Source organism: Otolemur garnettii, unplaced genomic scaffold, assembly GCF_000181295.1.
Source record: "Otolemur garnettii isolate 467f Iridium unplaced genomic scaffold, OtoGar3 scaffold00001, whole genome shotgun sequence".
Classification (NCBI taxonomy): Eukaryota; Metazoa; Chordata; class Mammalia; order Primates; family Galagidae; genus Otolemur; species Otolemur garnettii.
Genome location: NW_003852396.1, coordinates 32,201,634 through 32,222,876, shown reverse-complemented (window position 1 = coordinate 32,222,876; position 21,243 = coordinate 32,201,634). Strand labels below are relative to the sequence as shown.

At 34.3% G+C, this 21,243-nt stretch overlaps 2 protein-coding genes across 2 annotated transcripts; one reads left to right on the top strand and one right to left on the bottom strand.

Annotated features, from left to right (window-relative positions):
• Positions 1-3,295: 3,295 nt before the first annotated feature.
• Positions 3,296-4,231, bottom strand: LOC100965436 (olfactory receptor 52E1). Its single transcript, XM_012802235.1, has one exon. It carries the CDS (start codon positions 4,229-4,231, stop codon positions 3,296-3,298), a length of 936 nt encoding a protein of 311 aa, XP_012657689.1.
• A 13,582-nt stretch (positions 4,232-17,813) lies between these two features.
• On the top strand, positions 17,814-18,767 carry LOC100958944 (olfactory receptor 52E2-like). The gene has a single exon (XM_003780967.1). It carries the CDS (start codon positions 17,814-17,816, stop codon positions 18,765-18,767), a length of 954 nt encoding a protein of 317 aa, XP_003781015.1.
• The last annotated feature ends 2,476 nt before the right edge of the window (positions 18,768-21,243 follow it).

Here is a 21,243-nt window from a genome sequence, read left to right as displayed (position 1 = left end):
GGGCCTGGGCTGGATTCAAACCCGCCACCTTAGGTGTATGTGGCTGGCGCCTTAGCCACTTGAGCCACAGGCGCCAAGCCAAAACTAACATATTGTTGTGTTTTGTTTTTTATCCATTCACCCCATCTATAACTTTTAATTGGGTAATAGAAACCATTTACATTCAATGTTGTTATTGATAGAGAATGTACTCCTGTCAGTTTATTATTTGGCTTCTGACTGTTTTGGTTATCCTTTGCTCTTTTTTTCCTCCCTTATTGTTTATCTCTTTATTTTCCAAGTAGAACTTTTTACATCATTTCTTATAGGGTGGTCTAGTCATGATGAATATCCTCATTTTTGCTTGTCTGAAAGATAACTTTGCTGGGTATAGTATTCTTGCAGCATTTTGAACATATCATCCTCTTCTCTCCTGACCTGTAAGATTTCAGTTTTTCCATTTTTAATGTGTCAGCTGTCTCTTTGACGTACATAGCCTTTATTGAATGAAATATGACTTAAAGGTCCACAATTCATTCATAGAGAATATGGTTGTAGAAAGTTGTTGTAGATGTCCTTCTACTCAGATACCACACCAGGCTTTAAAGTTCCTACAAGGAATCCCAGTTCTCACTTAAATTCTCAAGTTTTTTGAATGTCAGATAGTTAAAATCACAGAGCAACCAACTAATTCAAAATCTAATAAAAGATTGCAGCTTCAAGAAAAGATGGGTCACAATCCCTTGCTTATCAGGTGCATGGGGCAGATTTCCTACATGCCAGCAAAAAGTATTTGCTAAAATTTTAAAACAAATTTCTCAATGTGAACTATGGACTTAAGTGAGAATATAAAATAAATGAGAACCATGTGTGAATTATACAAAGGATAATTTATACTGACTCAGGTTTTTTTTCCCCACTCCTAAATCTCAGCAAGGTAATTATGAGACCAAAGCAAGATGAAATACCTCATAAAGTTTTGTCACAGAAAGGTCAAGTGGAGGGGAACATACATAGCAGCCACTATAGGGTAGAAACTATACTACTCTCAACTTTTTTTTTCCTCTTTTCTGATGATCAAAAGTCTTCATGTATTCGAAGATGAGTATATGTGAAAACTGAAGACCTATTGCTGCTAAGAGAAAAGGGCAGAAACAAACCTAGTAATTACAGTAAGAGTTAGGACTATCTGAAATCTTCTACACCTTGAGGAGAGACAGAATCATTCACTGGGAAAGTCTCACCTCCAAGTCCCAGGAACATGGTGTCATCTAAGATAGCGGCTAGGCCCAACATAATAACTTAAGAGCTGAGTCTCACAATATAATAAATTAAGAGTTGAGTCTCACAATAGGGGTAAGGGGAAACTCTAGAATTATGTCATTTTAATGCCTATTATTGCACAACATACCTATTTTTTTCCAAAGAGCTGTAAGTGCAGGGTCCAATGTTAATTAGCACACACTAACTCTAAGAATTTGCAACATCATATTCTCTATTGTAATAATAATAAGTAGGTTGTTTGTCCAAAGTGCATTCTGTAGATTATGAGTTTCAAGGGATGATTAACATGAACACTCCAATGTCAATCTTGTCTTAAAATTTCAAATGAGTATTTGTAAATTAAAAGTTCTAAGATGTCCAATAATAAAAATATTGCTAAAGAGTTAAATTTTTACAGAATTTCACAAGCATAGTTTCCCTTGTGTCTGTTTCATGCATAATGTCAATGATGTCATAAAGATCCAGAGAAAACACTGAATTTTATCACATTGAGCTAAAGTTGCATTAAATAAACACAAACAAATCACTTAGATAATGCTAGACTTAGAATATCATTGGGGCTTCTGACATTCAAGCTTTTCTATGGGGTAGTAAAAACACATAGATAAAACTTTTTGGACAAGAATAGATTACAAAGAAGTATCAGTATTGCATTTTTTTGCTTTGTTTTGCTTTAAATTAGCTGTGACTATGAGGTACTCAGTCATAATGGGAGCATGTGTTACTAAATAATAAAGCGTTAGTTTTCTTCCACATAAAGAATCTGAATCATTTCCAAACAAAGGAAAATTACAGAACACTTTTATTTATTCATTTAATTATTTTTATTTCAATGTATTAAGGAAATAAAAGTATTTTTTGTTATATGGATGAATTGTATAGCGGTGAAGTCAGGACTGTTAGTGTACCTTTCCCTGAGTGGTGTACATTGTGCACAATAGGTAATTTTTGATCCCTAACTCTTATCCCATCTTTCCTACTTTTTAGTTTTCAGTTTCCGTTATTCCACTTCTATATATACCCATAATTTAGTTTTCACTCATAAGCAAGAATATGTAATGTTTGTTTTTACATTCCTGAGATACTCCACTTAGGATAATAGTATCCAGTTCATTGATGTTGCTGTAAGAGACATTATTTCATTCCTTTTTATGGTTGAGTAGTTCTCTCTCTCTCTCTCTCTCTCTCTCTATATATATATATATATATATGGGTGTTTGTACGTGTGTGTGAGTCTAATAATATATACCGATAGCAAAAGATGAATACAAGTCATGTTGAGCACCTCTTGTAATTGCAGAAGCCAAACATGACCTGATTATTACAAATGTAATATAGTTTTTCATCTCTGAAAATAGCATACATTTTTTGGCACCCTCTCATCACATTTTATTTAGTCACTCATCAATTGACACCTATGTTGATGACACATCTTTGAAGATGTAATTTGTGCTGCAATAAACATCATACTGCATGTGCAAAGTTGAAAACATTCTCCATAAGACCTGAGATAAGACAAGGGTGTTCATTTTCACCAATTCTATCAACACAGTAGTGGAAGTCCTAGCTAGAATAATCAAGGAAGAAAATGAAATAAAGAATATCCAGATGAGATGGATGACCTCCTCCAGAGGTCAAACTAGCCCTCTTTCCAAATGATATAATCTTATATCTAGAAAACCCTAAAGATATTTCCAAAAGACTCTTAGAATTTTTAAATAAATTCTATAAAGTTTCAGGTTATAAAATCATAACACAATCTATGATAACATAACAATCATAATCACAAATGAATAGCATTTCTATATGCTAATAGTAGCCAAGCAGAGTCAAATCAAGAACTACACAACACAGATGGAAGAAATCATAGATGACTTTTATTTATACATTTAACATGGGCTTAACTTTCCATTTCTGGGTTGGAGAAGGATATGCTGAACAATTTCCAGATGTTTTCTTTCCCATTTGGACACAGAAAATTAGTGCCCCATAGTTCTTGAATATTATTCTTTATGAATACCAGAGATATGTTTTATTTCTTGCAGAAAAATTTCAACACTTGTTCCCTAATCTGTTTCGTTCGGACACCATAAATTACAGGGTTGAGGGCAGGTGGAATGACTACATAGAAATTGGCTAGAAGAATGTGGATATAGCGTGGTATATTCCGGCCAAAACGATGGGTCATGAATGAAAAAAATGCAGGGGTATAGAAAGTCAGCATGACACACACATGAGAGCCACAGGTGCTGAGTGCTTTGAGGCGAGCATCATGGGAAGAGAGTCGAAATACGGCACAAAGGATCTGGACATAGGAAATGACAATGGCAATGATGTCAAAGACCAGGATAGAGATGGCACATAAGCCATAGATGATGTTAACCCGGATGCTGGCACAGGATAGGCGAGCAATACCCATGTGTTCACAATAAGTGTGTGGAATAATTTGATTACCACAAAATGGTAACCTTAGGATAAGTAGAACAAAAGGAATGGCAAATGACAAAGGTCTCAGCAGGATTACCCATGCAATGTTGAACACCACCTTGTTTGTCAGCACCAATGTGTAACGCAGAGGGTTACAAATGGCCACATAGCGATCATAGGCCATGGCCACAAGCACAGTCGACTCCATGCCAGTGCACAGGTGGATGAAGAACATCTGGACAAGGCAGCCTTCAAAAGTGATCTCTCTCAGGTTGAACCAGAAGATGCCAAGCATCTTGGGGATGGTAGATGTGGACAGGCCCAGATCAATAGATGACAGAATGGCCAGGAAGTAGAACATGGGCTGGTGGAGACTACTTTCAGTCCGAATCACAAAAAGGATGCTGATATTTCCAAGCACAGCTGTCATAAACACAGCAAAGAAAGGAAACTCAATCCATAGATGCATATTTTCCAGTCCAGGGATCCCCAGAAGGAGAAAAGAATAGGGATGATATAGGGTGGTATTAAGTGAAACCATCATTCTGAAATCCTTTAATACTGACATATATCATAAAATAAATATTGCTTGGTTAATTGAGTAGGTTTTATCCTTAGTGCACAGAGAAAAATTAATAATCAGTGAAACTTCTATAATATATACCCATATCACTTCACCATAGATATTTGATCATACACAAAATTTTGCAATAAAGTATGGTCCCACTATTTCAATGTACTCTGTTAGATTCATTCAATTAAATTCAACGTTTTAATTCAACAAATATCAATTGTGAATCTCTCATGTGTTTTCCAAATTCTATGCTAAAACTTATCAGAAAAGATACTAGAAAATGTCTCTTTCCCAGTAGAACTTAGTCATTTAGTATTTGTGTGAGTGGTTGTAACAGTTACACAAATCAGCAACTTAAAGTAATAAAGTATAGATAAGATAAAATTGTTCTCTTTCCTACTTTAGGTACACAAAACACTTTCTTGAAATATTTTAAAATATTTTTATGAATATATATTTTATGGACAAAGAAGTAGAAATACAGTTAAAATGTGACAAAAGCCATTATAGTTCCACATGGGCCACATTTCTGAGGTGAGCATTTATGATTCACTCTTCAAAGAAACCATAACTATAGCAAATTGGAACATTTTAAGGCGATTTTGGATTTGCACAAGTTTTCCGTTATTTAAGCCTCTGAATCTATTGCTCATCCCATAGTCATCTTCCAATCTCCACTTCCATGCCACTTACAGAATGACAGACATCCCCTGCCTTAAAGTTTTACTAATGAAACATCTTAGTCTAGATAATCCTCTCAAGGTAATCTTACTCTGGGTCTGTTCTCAGTGTAATGTATGTATATATCAGTCTTCATCTCCAATCTGGCAACAGCCTTTGCCATCTTTCTGATGATAACTGTCAAGCATCTTTCTGATGATAACTGTCAAGAAAGAAACACAGATTTACATAGCAGTACACACACAGTCATTAACACTCAAGTTTATAAAAATCACAAAGTTGTCAGAGAAGTGACTTATTTATACCCATCACTCCTTGATACTGAATCTATCATTTCTCTTGCTGTTCTAAGCTGACCCCATGATATATCACCTTAACAAAGTTAAGCACACTGTGATCCAGAGCTCTTCTCTCCGTTTCACACACCACTGTGTGTGTATGTGTGTGTGTGGTCTTGGAAGGATACATTACCGCTTGGATTCTAAACAAATCCCTTAATCTCTAGATAGTAGAATTTGATCCCAAATACAAAGAGGAGATAAAAAATTTAATTAAGAAAATTACTCAAAGGAAAATAAATTACTAGATTAAGGGAGTAGAAGAAAGATTCCAAGAAAAAAAAGAAACTATCCATAATTTGATCAGGGATGCAAGCAGTTGAATTGAAATTTAGGGGATTGACAAAGGAGATGTAGTAAAATCATATAATGAAATGTCTCCTCTGTGACTTGGGCTTAGCTAATATAACAGAGCTTAGTTCATGGAAATGACATAATATATAGAAACAGACAGGAGGAATCAAATCAAATCCAAGTTCTGTTGTTCACTGCCATGTAATCTTGGTTTAAATATTCGCCTTCTCAAAAAAAAAAAAAAAGAAAGAAAGAAAAGGTTCCTTTATCTAAGTCTCTTTTCCTATGAAATAAGACAACAATGCCTACATTGTAAGATTCTTGCAAAGCATCCTTGATCTGAGATACACCATCAAATGCATACAGTTTCTGTGACTATAGTGACTATAATTTTGAGAGGAACATGACAAAGTAAAAAGCTATAGAGAAGTTAGTTCTGATATACTCTAGCTTGTGAAAACAGGAGTTGCTCAAGTATATTCAGGATTATGCCAATGCATTCTTATAATCAGTTCTCTTAACCCCTTTTTTGATTCAGAAAGTTTCTTCTCTTTCCCCTGTTTTATCACTGCTTCTCTTTCCTTGTTCTCACCTAGCCACAGATAAGGATCCATAGTTCTAAAATGTTACCTATCAGCAGGCACCTGGGGAAGTTAGCCAATCTCCCTCAGCATCTTTCTGAATTCCATTTGCTTAGGGAAGAGGTGTTTTGTGCTATAGCCACAACATCCAGAGTGAGATCTTTGCAATGGCCTATATTAGAACACCCTGGGGACAGTAGAGCCTGCAAAACTCTGAACTCAGTATTAACCTTTTCCTGTGAAACAGAATGTTAATGAACACAGCCCATGTTCTGATTCTGGTACCCCATTCTCAAGAGTAAGAGTATCTTATTTCCAGGGGGGAAATCATTATTTTCTTTTAAATCTTGTAAAATTTTTAAACATTTATTATTTTCCTACAGGAATTCTGGAATTGATTCTTCACTCTTTATCCTGAACCCTTCAAGGAAGGTGAGGCTGGTCCTTGTTCCACAATATGTAGGCTAACGATTGTATTAAATCTGGCATATCTTCTTAATGTTGTCCAACTGCCATAATGATTCAATATTTGGTATAACTGTGACACTAAAATGTACAAAAGTGCATTATGATATCATTATAATAATTAACTATTCGGCATAATTACACTACATTAAAGTGAATAAAATGCATATAATTTTGCATCCCACTAAGACCAATCATGCCGTTCTTCTGCAGATTTCTCATCATTAATGGAGACCAGCTATGAAAATTCAGAGGGCAGAAACTAGTTATTTTTTCATCATTTTTCCACTGATTATCTAAAATCATGCAAAAATAGCCTTATCCTGTAGAAAAAGTTTTTAGTACACAATAGTTGCATATCTCTATAGGATACTCACGATTTCAATTTTTAAGCCTGTACAGTGAGGAAATTTGTCAAGTTACAGTCTCCTTTACTGCTAAAATCATATGAGTTTATTACCCTGCATTAGTGTTGAGGAGACAGAAATGGGGGGATGAAGCACACACAATGCAGTAGAGGTGAATAGAGGTGAGTTTTCAGGCTTCCATTCCATTATAGAAGGCTTGTCCAGGAGGGATGGGAACTGATCATGGTCAGTGAAAAGGATAAATCAGTTTCACGGTTCATTCACTGATCATCCAGCAAAGATGCATTCATTATCTACTAGGTATTGGGCACTTGTTTTAGGCACTTTGTTATAGTAGTAATTAGAACCAACACAATGCCTTTTTCCCAAATCAGAGGAAAAAGACAAAAGAAAAAAATAAAAGAAACATTTAAGCTTTATATTGAAACATAAAGTATAGAGTAGGGGTGAGGAATTCTAAGGAACAGTGTTAGGGCAACTGAGACTAATATGACATTTAAATAAAACTTTGAAGAAGTTAAGGAAGCAGATGTGTAGAATCTGAAGGAGAATAGGGGGAAGTTTTCCAGGCAGAGAGAACACAGATGCAAGGAAACTGAAGCTCAGGCATGTATGGTGCAGTCAACAAATAAAGGATAAGTTTCACAGAATCTAACTTTCAAAGATGTGACAACATTTGGAAATTCAGTATTCCATAAACGCACACTTCATAGTCATGACTCGACAGATTAACAACAAGAGATCCTCATACAGAGGCTAGCAATTAGGGTATTCCATGATGTTATTTCGGTAAAGGAGTCATTTTGAGTCAATTCAATTCTTTGTTGTCTTGATTTATCTTTTCCATCTTCTTCTCTTTTTTTCCCTATAACACAGAAACACGATAACAGAAGAAACATGTTGTCAGATTACCAGCTTCTTTCTTTTTTTAATTGATTTATAATGTGGTCTCAGTATATTTTCATACCTTCTCAATCCCTCTTTTACTAAGTTGTAGCAATAACTATTAAGTACTTAAGGGTGCCAAATCTACAAAGGAAATAGAGAAAATGACTGTTTCCATTTTTTTCAAGTAGGTAAACTGGCCGAAGAAGGAATCACAACACACATGAATGAAAAAATAAGAATTTTCTATACAGTTCACTATTTGCATAGATTTAGAAACTCTTTATCACACAGTGAGAAACTCTTTTCAGCAAATAAGACTTACCTGCAAATATTTGCAAATATTGCTTTCATACTCTCTGGACCTAATGCCACTGTGAAAATTCTAACACTAATATGATTATTAGCACTGTGTGGGTGATATAATTTTATTTTTTGGAAAATTTTAGAATTTACCTTCACATTGCAGTTTAAAAAAAAATCTATTCTTTGACTTATAATAAGACCTATAAACCTGAAATTGGTTTTTTTTCTTTAGTTTTGGAAATTATTAGTCATTTTTAACTATTTCCTGATTTTTCGTGACTTTTTATTTAACATTTTATATGTACATCCTTAAAAATAATACTCTATTTGCCAAAGAATGTATACATATTTTAAACAAGGAAAAAAACTGTATTAAAATTGTAATACTCAAGTCACATTTGACTTCTGCAGTTACAAGAGATACAAGATAACAAGAGTGATCAGTATTTATTGAGTATGACAATAATATATATTCATGTACACACCATGGAGTACTACTCAGCCATGAAAAGGAATGAAATAATGTCTTTTGTAGCAATTTGGATGGAAGTGGAGACCATTACTCTAAGTGAAGTATCTCAGGAATGGAAACCCAAATACCATATTTTCTCACTTGTAAGGAGTACATATATGTATACATATATAGCCATAAGTGGTGTAATGGACATTTAAAACTAATGTCCATTGGGAGGAGGGGTGATAAAAATCTATCAGGTACAATGTACACTATTCTGGCAACTGTTACACCAAAGCCCTGACTTCAATATTACACAATTCATCCATATAACAAAAAAAAAAAACACTTGTACTCCCTAAATCTACTGAAGTAAAAATAAATAAACAAGTTTCTTTTCAAAGCAAAAAAAAAAAACTGTAATTTTATGCAAAAAGTATTATAAAAAACCGATAAAGTCTACTAATTATCATTTTTCCCAAATTTAATTCTGCGGAGTTGTATTTTCTATTGCTGCCATAATATATGCACACATTTAGTAGCCTAAATCACAAAAAAAATCTTATCTTTTAGTTCTGTGTGTTAGAAATTCAACACATATGTAACTAGGCTATAATCAAGATGTTGGCAGATTGCATTCTTTTCTGGAGGCTTTAAGGGAAATCCATTTCCTTAGCATTTTCATTTTTTCTTGGATACAGGGCTCCTCCTATCTTCAAGGCTGGCAATGACCAGCAGAGTCTTTCTTCTACCCCATTCTTCTCATACCCCATTTCTGCTGCCTCCCACTTCCACCTTTTTCATTAACATTGAAAATTGATTAGCAGCAACCCATCCCAGAGGGGATTTGTATTTATCAATAGTTTGGAATTTGTTTATTTCTTCTACATTCCTTGGGACTTTAAAAAATAAAATAATTTAAAACTAATGATTGATCTTACTTGTTTACAAGAGACTTTGCTATGTCTCTTGATTGGGATAAAAGCTTGATTTAGATAGTTAAAAGCTCCATAACTTTGGGCATTTCTTAGATTTTCAATTATATAGTTTCCTCACAGAATTAAAGACTTATGATTTCTTAATTTTGGCTGTATTGTTGTTTTTAGCTTCAGAGTTTCCATTTGAATCATTTATTTTGTTGTTCATTTGCATCCTTTTTAAAGATATTCTAGTTTTTAATGAACATTTAAATCCTATAATTATTTTAAGAATATATATTTATAGCTATTAAAAAACCTGCATGAAAATGTATTATTTGAGCCCCTATATTTTTTTATGTCCCTTTTTATGCCACAGTTATTTAATTCTTTCTCTACTTCATTATGCTAATGTGTGATATTTAGTGTAAAATGAAGTCAAAATAATTTGATGCCTGGGATAATGTTACATAAAGTTATTCTGAGGTAGAAGATTTAAATTTATATTTACTCTGGCAGGTGGCCATGGACACTAGTAGTCTAAGATCTTCTTTATCAAGTCAGGATTTGAGATGGTTTGAACTTATGTCTGTTTCTCTAAGAATGTGTCTATTTCTGGCTCACTCTTACACTCAGGGAAGTTGCCTATGAGATCATATCCAAAAGTCTGAGTAGTTTCTAGAACCTGCCCATTTTTGGTATACATTATAGTATTTTTTATTCCATTGTACAATTTTAGTATTCATAGTTTCTTCTACTGAAAACTTTCATAGTAGGAATCTGCCCACACCCCATTGTGTATCTAAGTTCATCCAGCCATCCAAGACAAAGTAAGGATTGCCTCTATTTTGTCCCATTTGAACCTCCCTTAGGCATTCTCAGCTCCATGGGGAAATTCTCCCTACCTCACGCTGGGCAACTTGCATCCCTTCAACCCACAAGTCTCTGTTCATTATGTAGCATAAGTAGCTACAGTTCCCTTAGGCTTTCAGAACTCTTATTTAATGAGGACAAATGAGAAGCTTCCTTTATCACCTGTATATAAACTGATAATGTTCTAGACCCCTTATGCAGCATTATCTGCAATTTGAGCATTCTAACCAGGACTAAGAAAGAAAATCAGTAAGTTAATGAAACAAGCAGTTAAATGCAAGTGAGCTACACCATGAGTAAATCTCATGGCGGAGAAGGGCAAATAAGGAGAGAAACAACTGCCATTTGTGAAAGAAAAGAGGGAAGTAAAGGCAGGTTAAAGAAGGAAGAGATTGGGTGGCACCTGTGGCTCCAATGCCACCTGTGCCGGCCCTATTTACTGGAGGTGGTGGGTTCAAACTCATTCCCAGCCAAAAAAAAAAAAAAAAAGAAGGGAGAGATTGACTTTAGGTAGGGTTGTTGGACATAGGGAATTTGGATGAGAGTGCATTTTGTAGAAAAAAATAAAAGAATGTGAAATGAAATGTGATTGGCTGTTTCAGATAACTCCACAGAAAGTATTTGAAGGAAATGGTGAGAATGTGTCTTGATCTGTTATACAAATTGAAAGAATGGAAAATGCCTGCAGTTTATTGAGTAACTGTTCCAATGACATGTCTGAGATCAGAAATAGTAAATCTGTCAGAGGGACTATGTGGACTCTTTGAGGGAAAGCACACATGTGAAGAGGGAGAGTGGGGGCAAAACCAGATGTTAACTTAGACTCTGCTCCTCACACATGAGGAAGAAAGAGCCCATATGTACATTCTTACAAATTGATAGCAATGACTTTCCTTTTATTGTGAGAGCAGTAGGAAGAAATTACTTTGTAAGCAGAGAAATGACTCTATCTGCTGATTTTTATTATTGTTGTTTTGGTAAGAATCTCTATCTTCTTTAAGGAAAATGTATTTGGAGAGAATGGCACAAGAATGAGATAAAAGACTAAAAAAAATTGCAGAAAAGAAATCATAACAGTGCTAAATATCACAGGTGAATAATCTATGTTAGATATAGAAACAAGAGGACTTATTGTTGGATTTGAAAGAGGTAAAAGTGTTTGAATGACAGAAAACAGTACCTAGTTTTTATTGTTATTTCGAGTAACTAACTATATGATAAGAGTTATAATTGCAAAGAAAGAAATATTAAGGAGGTTATTAGGAAAAACTATTTTGACAATTTTTTTATTAAATCTATTGCAGCCCAAGTCATAATTGCTAAGTCATGGAAGAAGCCCAAGTGCCCATCAACCCATGAATGGATTAATAAATTGTGGTATATGTATATCATGGAATATTATGCAGCTTATTTTATTATTTTATCCAGTAGACTGTTGAATATACCACTCTGAAGATAATTAAAGATGTCAAGGATGGAGATGGCACTATAGAGATAGTTCTAAAAGTATATACTACTAGATAAAAACTTAGAAAATAAAGTAAAATATTAAAAAAAGGGTATACTTATATAAGAGAAATAAAACCATAACAGTGACCTAGGGTACCCATATCAACATTCAGAAATAGAACTGTGGAGAAATATTCAACAAAAATTATTTCAGTTGATGAGAGGAAATGAAAGTAAGAGTTTTCAAAGGACAGACCTGTCAACAGTGTCGTTTGCAGAGAATTGTAATAGAATGAGACAAGGATGTTTGTGTGGGTTTGGTGGACAGAGATCATTGATTGACTTAACGAGAACAGTTTTAGTTTCAGCAAAGTATTGAGTAGGATAGCAAAATAGAGATCAGATGACGTGAGGAAAGAATTATATACCTTATTACACTCTCACAGTCCTTTTGATACACTTTTGGATAATTCTAATTGTTCCATCTGTCTTGAGGTGTTAGATTATTCAATTACCTGTGTTCAGTCTTTGTCTCCTCAACTATGTACACATACCTATTTCCAGTTCAGGTTTTCATGTCTCATCATTGACAGTTCTACTTATATCTAATTAAATTTTCAAATGTTAAAACAAAGAAAACTTTGAAAGCAGCCAAAGAAAAGCAATCTGTAAGACACAAAGCTACACACATATGATTATCAGAAGATTTATTAGCAGGAATCTGCAGGCCAGCAAAAGGTAAGATGATATTTTCATAGTCATGATAAAGAAAATAAAAACCTGCCAAATGAGAATACTACATCCACTAAACCTGTCCTTTACAAATGAAGGTTAAAGACTTTGCAAAACAAGCAAAAACTGAAGTTTGTTACCACTAGAACTTGTAAGGCAGTTCTTTGTCACCACTAGAACTGCCTTTACAAGAGATGCTAAAGGGAGTTCTTCAGTATGAAATGGAAGAATGTTTGAACAACACAGAAGAAAATATAAATCTCACTGGTACAGGCAAATATATATACAAATGAAGAAGAATGTTATACTGCAATGGTGGGGCATAAATCACCTTTAACTCTAGTATAAAAGTAAAAAGAAAAAGTATTAAGAATAACTATAGCCACGAAAAGTTGTTAATTGAAATCCACCATAAGAATAAATAAAATCTGACATCAATAACATAAAATCTGTGGCATGAGTAAAACTGCAGAGTTTTGTTAAACCATATGCAAGGGGAGTTACCAACTAAATGTAAACTTATAAAAATAAGAGGTAAACTAATGAGTAAATGTGTGTTTGATTTATTTTCCTTTTTAAAAACCATTTCCATCTAAGAACCTTTTTAAATATCCCTAATTCACATCGTTTGTTTGAGGTAGGTCTTTTTCAGATGATAATTTGATTGTCCAAATAAAGGGATTCAGAAGGAACTTTGTATGCCTGTATGGTATGAAGAAGTCATATTTATTTTATGTAACTCTCTCAAGGATGAATAAAAAAAACTTTTTAAGTAGATATATATTATTTCATTGAAAAATTAGCTTAGTGATATGACAGTTGTAATTTCATTTATAATAGATTTTAATATATAAAGAATGTTTGATGTAACTTATAAAACTGGATGGGCAGCACTTATTTCTTAGAAATATATTGAAGTGCCTGCTATTATTATTTCTGATATCTTCTGACAATCATTATCTATATTTTATGGAGTTTTATATGTTCAGAGATATAATGTCTGAACATTGTGAATTTACACATTTTTTTCCTGAATATGAATATTTTATGTGCACAAATAAGATTTTTCTAGTAGTAATTTCTTCTTTATCTGTTAAACCTTCTAATTAAAAAAATGTTGTGTAAATTTATACAAGACATGGTTTGCATCCTCATTACCACTTCTAAGCTGGGTAGTAACCCTCCAAATTTGTGTGAACTTTCTATGCTTTTGCCAAGTTTGGTTATGCTCTCTAATCTTGTGTATTGCACTTTTTGTTGGAACAATAAACATTTTCTATCGTCAGAAAGAAAGAAAGTAGAATAGGGAAGAAGAGAGAATTTAATTGCTTTTTTCCCTGGTGTGGGCATGTAGTTGGTTATTGGTCTCACAGTAATATTGAGTACACTAGATACTTGCTTTTCCACTTTTTTGTGATACTTCAGTAAAAATGTTCTTCAACGCCATCCAGGTTAATGCAAAAGGTGTAAAGTCTCCATACTTTTTTTGGCTAAATAGTTTTCCATGTCATACATATACCACAGTTTATTAATCCCTTCATGTGTTGATGGGCACTTGGGCTGAATCTATGTCTTAGCAATTGTAAATTCAGCTGGGATGACCATTCTAGTGCAAATGCTTTTATGGTAACACGCTATATTTCCCCTTCCAGGTAGATACCTACTAATGGAATTGCGGATCAAATGGATGTTCTATTTTTAGCTCTTTGAGGATTCTCCATACGTCTTTCCGTAGGGGCTATATCAGTTTGCAGTCCCACCAGTAGCTTAAGAGTGTTCACTTATTTCCATATCCACACCAGTATCTGCAATTTTGGGACTTTGTGAAGTGGACTGTTCTTACTGGGGTTAGGTGATACCCCAGGGTGGTTTTGATGTTCAGTTCTCTGATAACTCAGAATGATGAACAGTTTCTCATGTGGTTGTTGGCCATTCCTGTGTCTTCTTGTGAGCAGGTTCTGTCAATGTCTCTTGTCCACTTGTAAATGAGATTGTCTACGCTTTCCTTATTGATTAAGTTAAGCTCTCTGTAGACTCTAGCTCTCAGCCCTTTGTCAGATTCTTAGCAGGCAAATACCTTCCCCCAGATGTGTTTGCTTTAGTTTTTTACTCTTTGTCATGCAAAAGAATTTTAGCTTGATCATGTCACTTTTAGTTTTTTTTTTTTTTTTTTTCCGGTGTTGCTCAATTGTAAAGGGGTGTGTCTTAAAGGATGCCTTTCGAAACACTTGATGAAACTTCTCTTTTTTTTTTACATGCCTTTGTCCATTAGAAGCCAAGATGCAATATTAATATGTCTATATTTACAAAACCACATACAAGGGAGTCAAGGAGAAAATACGAGAGAATTCCCATAGTAAAATCATATAGACAGAATTCCTCAGGGAAGGAGTGAAAGTTCAGGATGGTCATGGTAGTCTGGCTATCTTTGATTCAGAAGATAAGAACCAAGATGACTAACGATGCTTGCTTTAAAACATCCATCTCTGACTTTCCCCAGGAATCCTCTGTAATTCCTGAAGGTTTGTCAACAGGATGAGATCACACTTACTAACCTTTCCTACCTTTATTTATCTGAAGGATATATGAAGACCTTGGTTTTTTGCTTTTTGTTTGTTTTTAATGTTCTTCACCAATCTTCTAAAACAAACCAGTGTCCACAGGAGTAAGAAGATTTATATAACTGAGGAAGTGAGTCTCGTTCTTTTCTCTGTATACTCTACACTCTATTCTGTGTTTGTACTCCTTCGTCTGCATTGACTTCCACATGGTTCCTCTTCCCACCTTCTGGCTGCTTACCTAAAACTTGCACTCAGTGTCATTACAGGATATAATCATATCATCACAAGGACATCATTTCCACTAATTTCATTTATATCACAGAATTCACTACTATTCCTTCTCTCCTTGAAATGCCGAAAAGTAACAATGTTTAGCCATTAATAGCTCTACATCTTTTACCTAATGGAAATTTCCCAGTTAACTCAAAAACTGTTGCAAACGTGTGTATTGGGAATACAGGAAAATCTTGCTGAGATTTTTCTGTTTTTGACTCAAGGGATTCTCAGAAAATGTTGCTTCCATAACTAAATTCTTCTTTTACTTTTCCGAGTATCCACTGTCATACAATCCATTGTAACTTTTTCCAATCCTATGTCAAACCTAGTCCAAGATAATGATTTTTTGTTTGTTTATAAACAAAAATAAATAAAAATAAACTTTAATTATTTTATGTAACTGAATAGATAATAAAATCATAAGGTAAATTCACATTACTATTTTTCTTTTTTAAAACTAGAGGATAATTACAAGATCCACCAACACCTTTGCCACTCAAAATAAATAATAACTAGGGAGTATGGAGTTTTGGGTTAGAAAGGGTTAAGAGTACTCATCATTCTATCAAAATGACATATGGAAAAAGTCTCTTCTCCTATTGGAGCTACCATGGATCATCTCCTGTTAACAGTGCCACCTGCCCCTCGCTTTGCTTCTCTGTACATGCTCATCATCTGTACGGGGCTGCTCTTTCCAAGACTTTCTCATCACAGACACTTTTCTTGGTTTTGTTCCCTTTACATTAGTGCCTGGATCATATCTTGACTCTTCTTGCTGAAAATGAGGTCATAATTAATATTGCTCTCTGAATAGAGTTTTACTACAAAGTCATTGCATGTATGAATGAAAAATGCTTGAGAAATACCCCCCTCATCAGATCTTATAAGAGAGATCCAAGAAGAGAGATAAGAAGGGTTTAGGTAACTTAAAATTATTGAGTTATCATGGACTTAAAATTTTCTAATGCTCATATTTGTTTTTTCTTCTCACTCTAGTTTTTAATTCAACATTCTGACATGTATCTTAAATTCCTAAAGGCAAGATTACCTCAGCTATAAGCAGGATATAGTAGCATATGCTGTCTAGATGGATTTTTTTTAATTGTATATTGTATAATGTGTGAGAAAGATTGTGTCTGTGTGTACATGTTGCTATATATGTATTAGCCAGTGTATATAAAACAGGTAATGTATACATCTTTTTCTTTTCCTTGCATTTCCATTCACCACTTTTTCCCTTATTTTTAGTTCCCTGATATTACATCAAAAGCATTTTAAACTCCTGCAGCCTCTCAAATTCCTCGATCCTTAGATAAATTATAGTAAAATATGAAAATTAATATTTTCCTTGATGGGTGTTTCTGTTTGGTTGGTTGGTTGGTTCATTGGGGGGTTTTGAGGAATAGAATCACGTTCTGGTGCCCAGGCTGGAGAGCAGTAGCCTGATAATAGTTCACTGAAACCTCAAACTCCTGGGCTTAAGCCATCCTCCTGTCTCATCTCCCCAGGAGGTCTGAGCTACCACCTATGGCTAAATTTTATTTTTATTTTTTTGGTAAATACAGGCTTTCACTGTGTTGCTCAGGCTGGACTGGTACTCCTGTTCTCAAGTGATACTCCTACCTCTGCCTCACAAAGTGTTGGGATTACAGGTGTGAGTCACAGTCCATGACCAAAGGGACTTTTTCTTTTTCTTATTTAAAGACTAGAGATAATTCATTGCATAGAAGACATAGAGTTGCATAGAGTTTGACATAAAACCTAGTCTTGCAAAGAATAGGCAATACATCAATATTTGGTAGTGAATGTTGCTGTTTTCACTATTATTTCCTATTTTATTTTATAAATATGTTCATATTTTTAAATGATACAATTTTATTTTTAAAATGATTTTAATATGTTGGTATAAATTTTGATGAGTCTCTGTGTTTATTGACTACAGATTACACAGATTACAGAATACAGATTACCTATCCTGTATGTTCAGTCCTTATAACTGTTCAAAATTCAAGAAAGTGCCATTGGTGATAATGAGAGAAGACAGCTAATGTAGGCAGTATCGAGGCAAATCTTAGCATAATTGACAAGCTATCAGGAGCATAAGATGCTAGCAAAATTGAAAGTATCACATAGAACATTTTATTTCAATTTAACATATAACTTTTTACAGGGACTTTTTCTTGAAATGTCAATTTTCTAGAGTTCTCAGTCCACAGTACATTTCAAATTGATAGATGTTATGCAGAAAATCAAATGTATAATGTTGCTTATGTTATCTTTAGGCCTCCAAAGATGTATAAAACTGTTGATAACATGCAGATTAAGTGAGCAAGATCTGAAGACTATGGACTCACACATTAACAACCAAGATGTTCTTTCCTAATGAAACCCAGTTTCACCCCTCCTCCTTCTTATTGCTGGGAATCCCAGGACTAGAATCACTTCACATCTGGATCGGTCTTCCCTTCTGTGCTGTGTACATGACAGCACTCATAGGGAACTTCACTATTCTCTTGGTGATCAAGACAGACAGCACCCTGCACCAGCCCATGTTCTACTTCCTGGCCGTGTTGGCTGCCATTGACCTGGGCCTCTCAACAGCTACTATTCCTAAGATGCTTGGGATTTTTTGGTTTAGCCTCAGGGAGATCCTCTTTGGAGGCTGCCTCATCCAGATGTTTTTCATTCATAAGTTTACTGTTATGGAGTCAGCAGTCCTCTTGGCAATGGCTTATGACCGCTATGTGGCCATTTGCAACCCACTTCGATATGGTACCATTCTCACCAATAAGGTTGTTTCTGTGATTGGCCTTGGTGTGTTAGTGAGGTCATTTATTTTTGTTATTCCATTTGTATTTCTTATTTTGCGTCTGCCCTTCTGTGGGAATCATGTCATTCCCCATACCTACTGTGAGCACATGGGTCTTGCTCGTTTGTCTTGTGCTAGCATCAAGATCAATATCATCTATGGTTTGGGTGCTATTTGTATTCTGGTGTTTGACATCGTAGCCATTGGCCTTTCGTATGTGCAGATACTCCGTGCAGTTTTCCGTCTTCCTTCCCATGAAGCCCGACTCAAGTCCCTCAGCACATGTGGTTCTCACGTTTGTGTAATCCTTGCCTTCTATACCCCAGCCCTCTTTTCCTTCATGACACATCGCTTTGGTCGAAATGTGCCCCGCTATATCCACATACTCCTGGCCAATCTTTATGTTGTAGTGCCACCAATGCTCAATCCTGTCATCTATGGGGTCAGAACCAAACAGATCTATGACCGTGTGAGGAAAATGCTATTGCATAGGCAAGGGGTGGAAAAAGAATAGCACCTAATGCATGTGAAGTTCCACACACAATTTTCCAAGAGTTTAGTCAGAGAAATACTTTGTTGCAAAATCTTTGTCACACTACGTGGCTATATTGGCCTTCTTCTATATTTAATATATTGAACTATTTCTATTTTGCATGCCATAATTCTTCTGCCAATGTACTCAATATACAAAAGATCAGTTTCCATTTTTATGTAATGCAATTTAATAAAATTTTATACATTTACCCAAAAAATAGAAATTGAAGCATGAACACAATTTTCTTCTATTCTAAGAATTATCTTGGGAAGAGAAGATACCAAGATTTTAGAGTCTTTATAATAGACTGAGGATAAATAAGCTCTAAATTATCTAGGATTCTTTATTTTCTTTATTTACCCAAACATTATCAATATCCTTACTGCCAGAAAAATTGAAATTCTGAATTCTAATAAAACTTTTATAATTGGAATTAAGCTTCTTAGAGATGGGTTAAGTCCATTAGTCAAAATATTTATACATACTGCATTTCATTTATTTTTGCAAGGCCATCTTTTACTATGTTCATGTATTTGCTTATATATGCACAGACAAATATATATATAGCATTATTTGCTTATATATGTATATGTGCACATATATATGCACACATATATACATATATAATACTATATATACTATATAGTATATAGCATAGTATATATATAGTATATATATATTATATATATGTGTGTGTGCATATATATGTGTATATATATAGTATATGCATACATATATATAAGCAAATAATACTATATCTATAGAGATATATATATCTATATGTTTGTATACATGCCTGTGTGTATTTATATGTACATAGGGTAAACATAAAATTCATATGCAATTTACTATGTTAATCTATTTTAAATTGCACATGAATTTTAATGTTCACACTGTATGTAATGATGCTTTGCTTTGGCCTATGTCTCCTTCTTTTCCTTAGACCTGAGATTGTTATCCAGGACATGATTCCTTTGTGCTTTCCCCATCTATACTAATGACATTGATGCTGCTGGAGAATTAAAAATCTCAACCAGATAAAAACATACATACCAACATATGTATACATATGCAAGTGCACTGCTTTTCTTTGTGATTATTTGACAATGATAAATGAGCTCTAGAGATTATTAAAATCACATTTTAGAGTGAAAGTTCTTAAATTCACCAACCTTGAATAAAAATAATTAGAGCAGGGGTATCCAATCATGGCGCCCAATCAGCATGCAGTCCAGGATGTTTACGACTGCAGCCCAACGCAAACTGTAAGCTTTCTTCACCTTTATGAGATCTGTTTGTGATTTTTTTTTTTTTGGTGGAATTCAATTATGTGGTTCTCAAGCATTAACTTTGTAGACAACAAGGTCAAGTCATAATTTTACGTAACACATGTACTTTACACATGTGTGGCTTCAATTTTTTAGCAATGTGTGACTTCAAGTGTATTTTCTTCCAAGTGCAGACAGTCAAATTAATACTGTCAGATAGAAGATGTGCTCATGGTGACTTGACTGGGTGAGAAAGTGATTATCAATAATATTTCAACCTATCATTGTAATTTTAGGCATTTAATACTATTTAGCAGTCAGGTAGGCATTCTTACTTGATTATTAAGGGCACTTCCACACCTCAGTAGTGCCTCCACCCAGTGAGTCTTCCATCTCACCCTGCATGGGCAGCTGAAATGTGGAAGGGCCCAAACCTGTTTCTATTTGTATTCAGTTCATTTTGGTAATAAAAATAAAAATAGTCCATTATCTATTATCATTTTTTAATTTTAGCATGGCTTCAACAACATCTCAAAGAAAACAAAATCTACAAAAAGAAAAATTATGGATGAAGGAAGCTTGTTCCATAAAAAGTAGATAGTTGGCAACCTTTTCATTAAGGCAAATAGTAAAGCACTCTGTTTACTTTGTAGGGGATTTGTGTAAGTTTTAAAAACTATAATTTGAAAAGGCATTGTATGCAAAAACATGCACTAAATTCAATGCATATGAAGACTCCGCCATAAGGACAAAATAACAAAACTGAAAAAAAGTCCGTCTTCTCAACAAAATTGTTTTTAAAGTTACAACTCAGAAGAATTCCATCGTAAAGGCTAGTTATGTGGTACCATATTTAATATCAAAAAAAATCAAAACCATTTATTAGTGATGAGTTTATTAACCAATGTATGGAGGGAGTGGTAATTTGACCTGATAAAAAGGAGGAAATTTGTAAATTACATCCCTCCAAATTGGAGGCAAGTAGATTGCAGAAATTGGAAAATCGATCAAAAAGAAATTTGGAGAGTAAAGCTACAAGCTGTAGACACCCGGATAAAGATTCCTTTACCATTGGCATCAGGGGCCTTAATGCCCACAGACTAATCAGATAAGGAATCATTTCCAGCTTCCTACTCTTAAGAATGTGTTTTCCAAGATTCATCTTTATAATTTATTGTTATATTGGT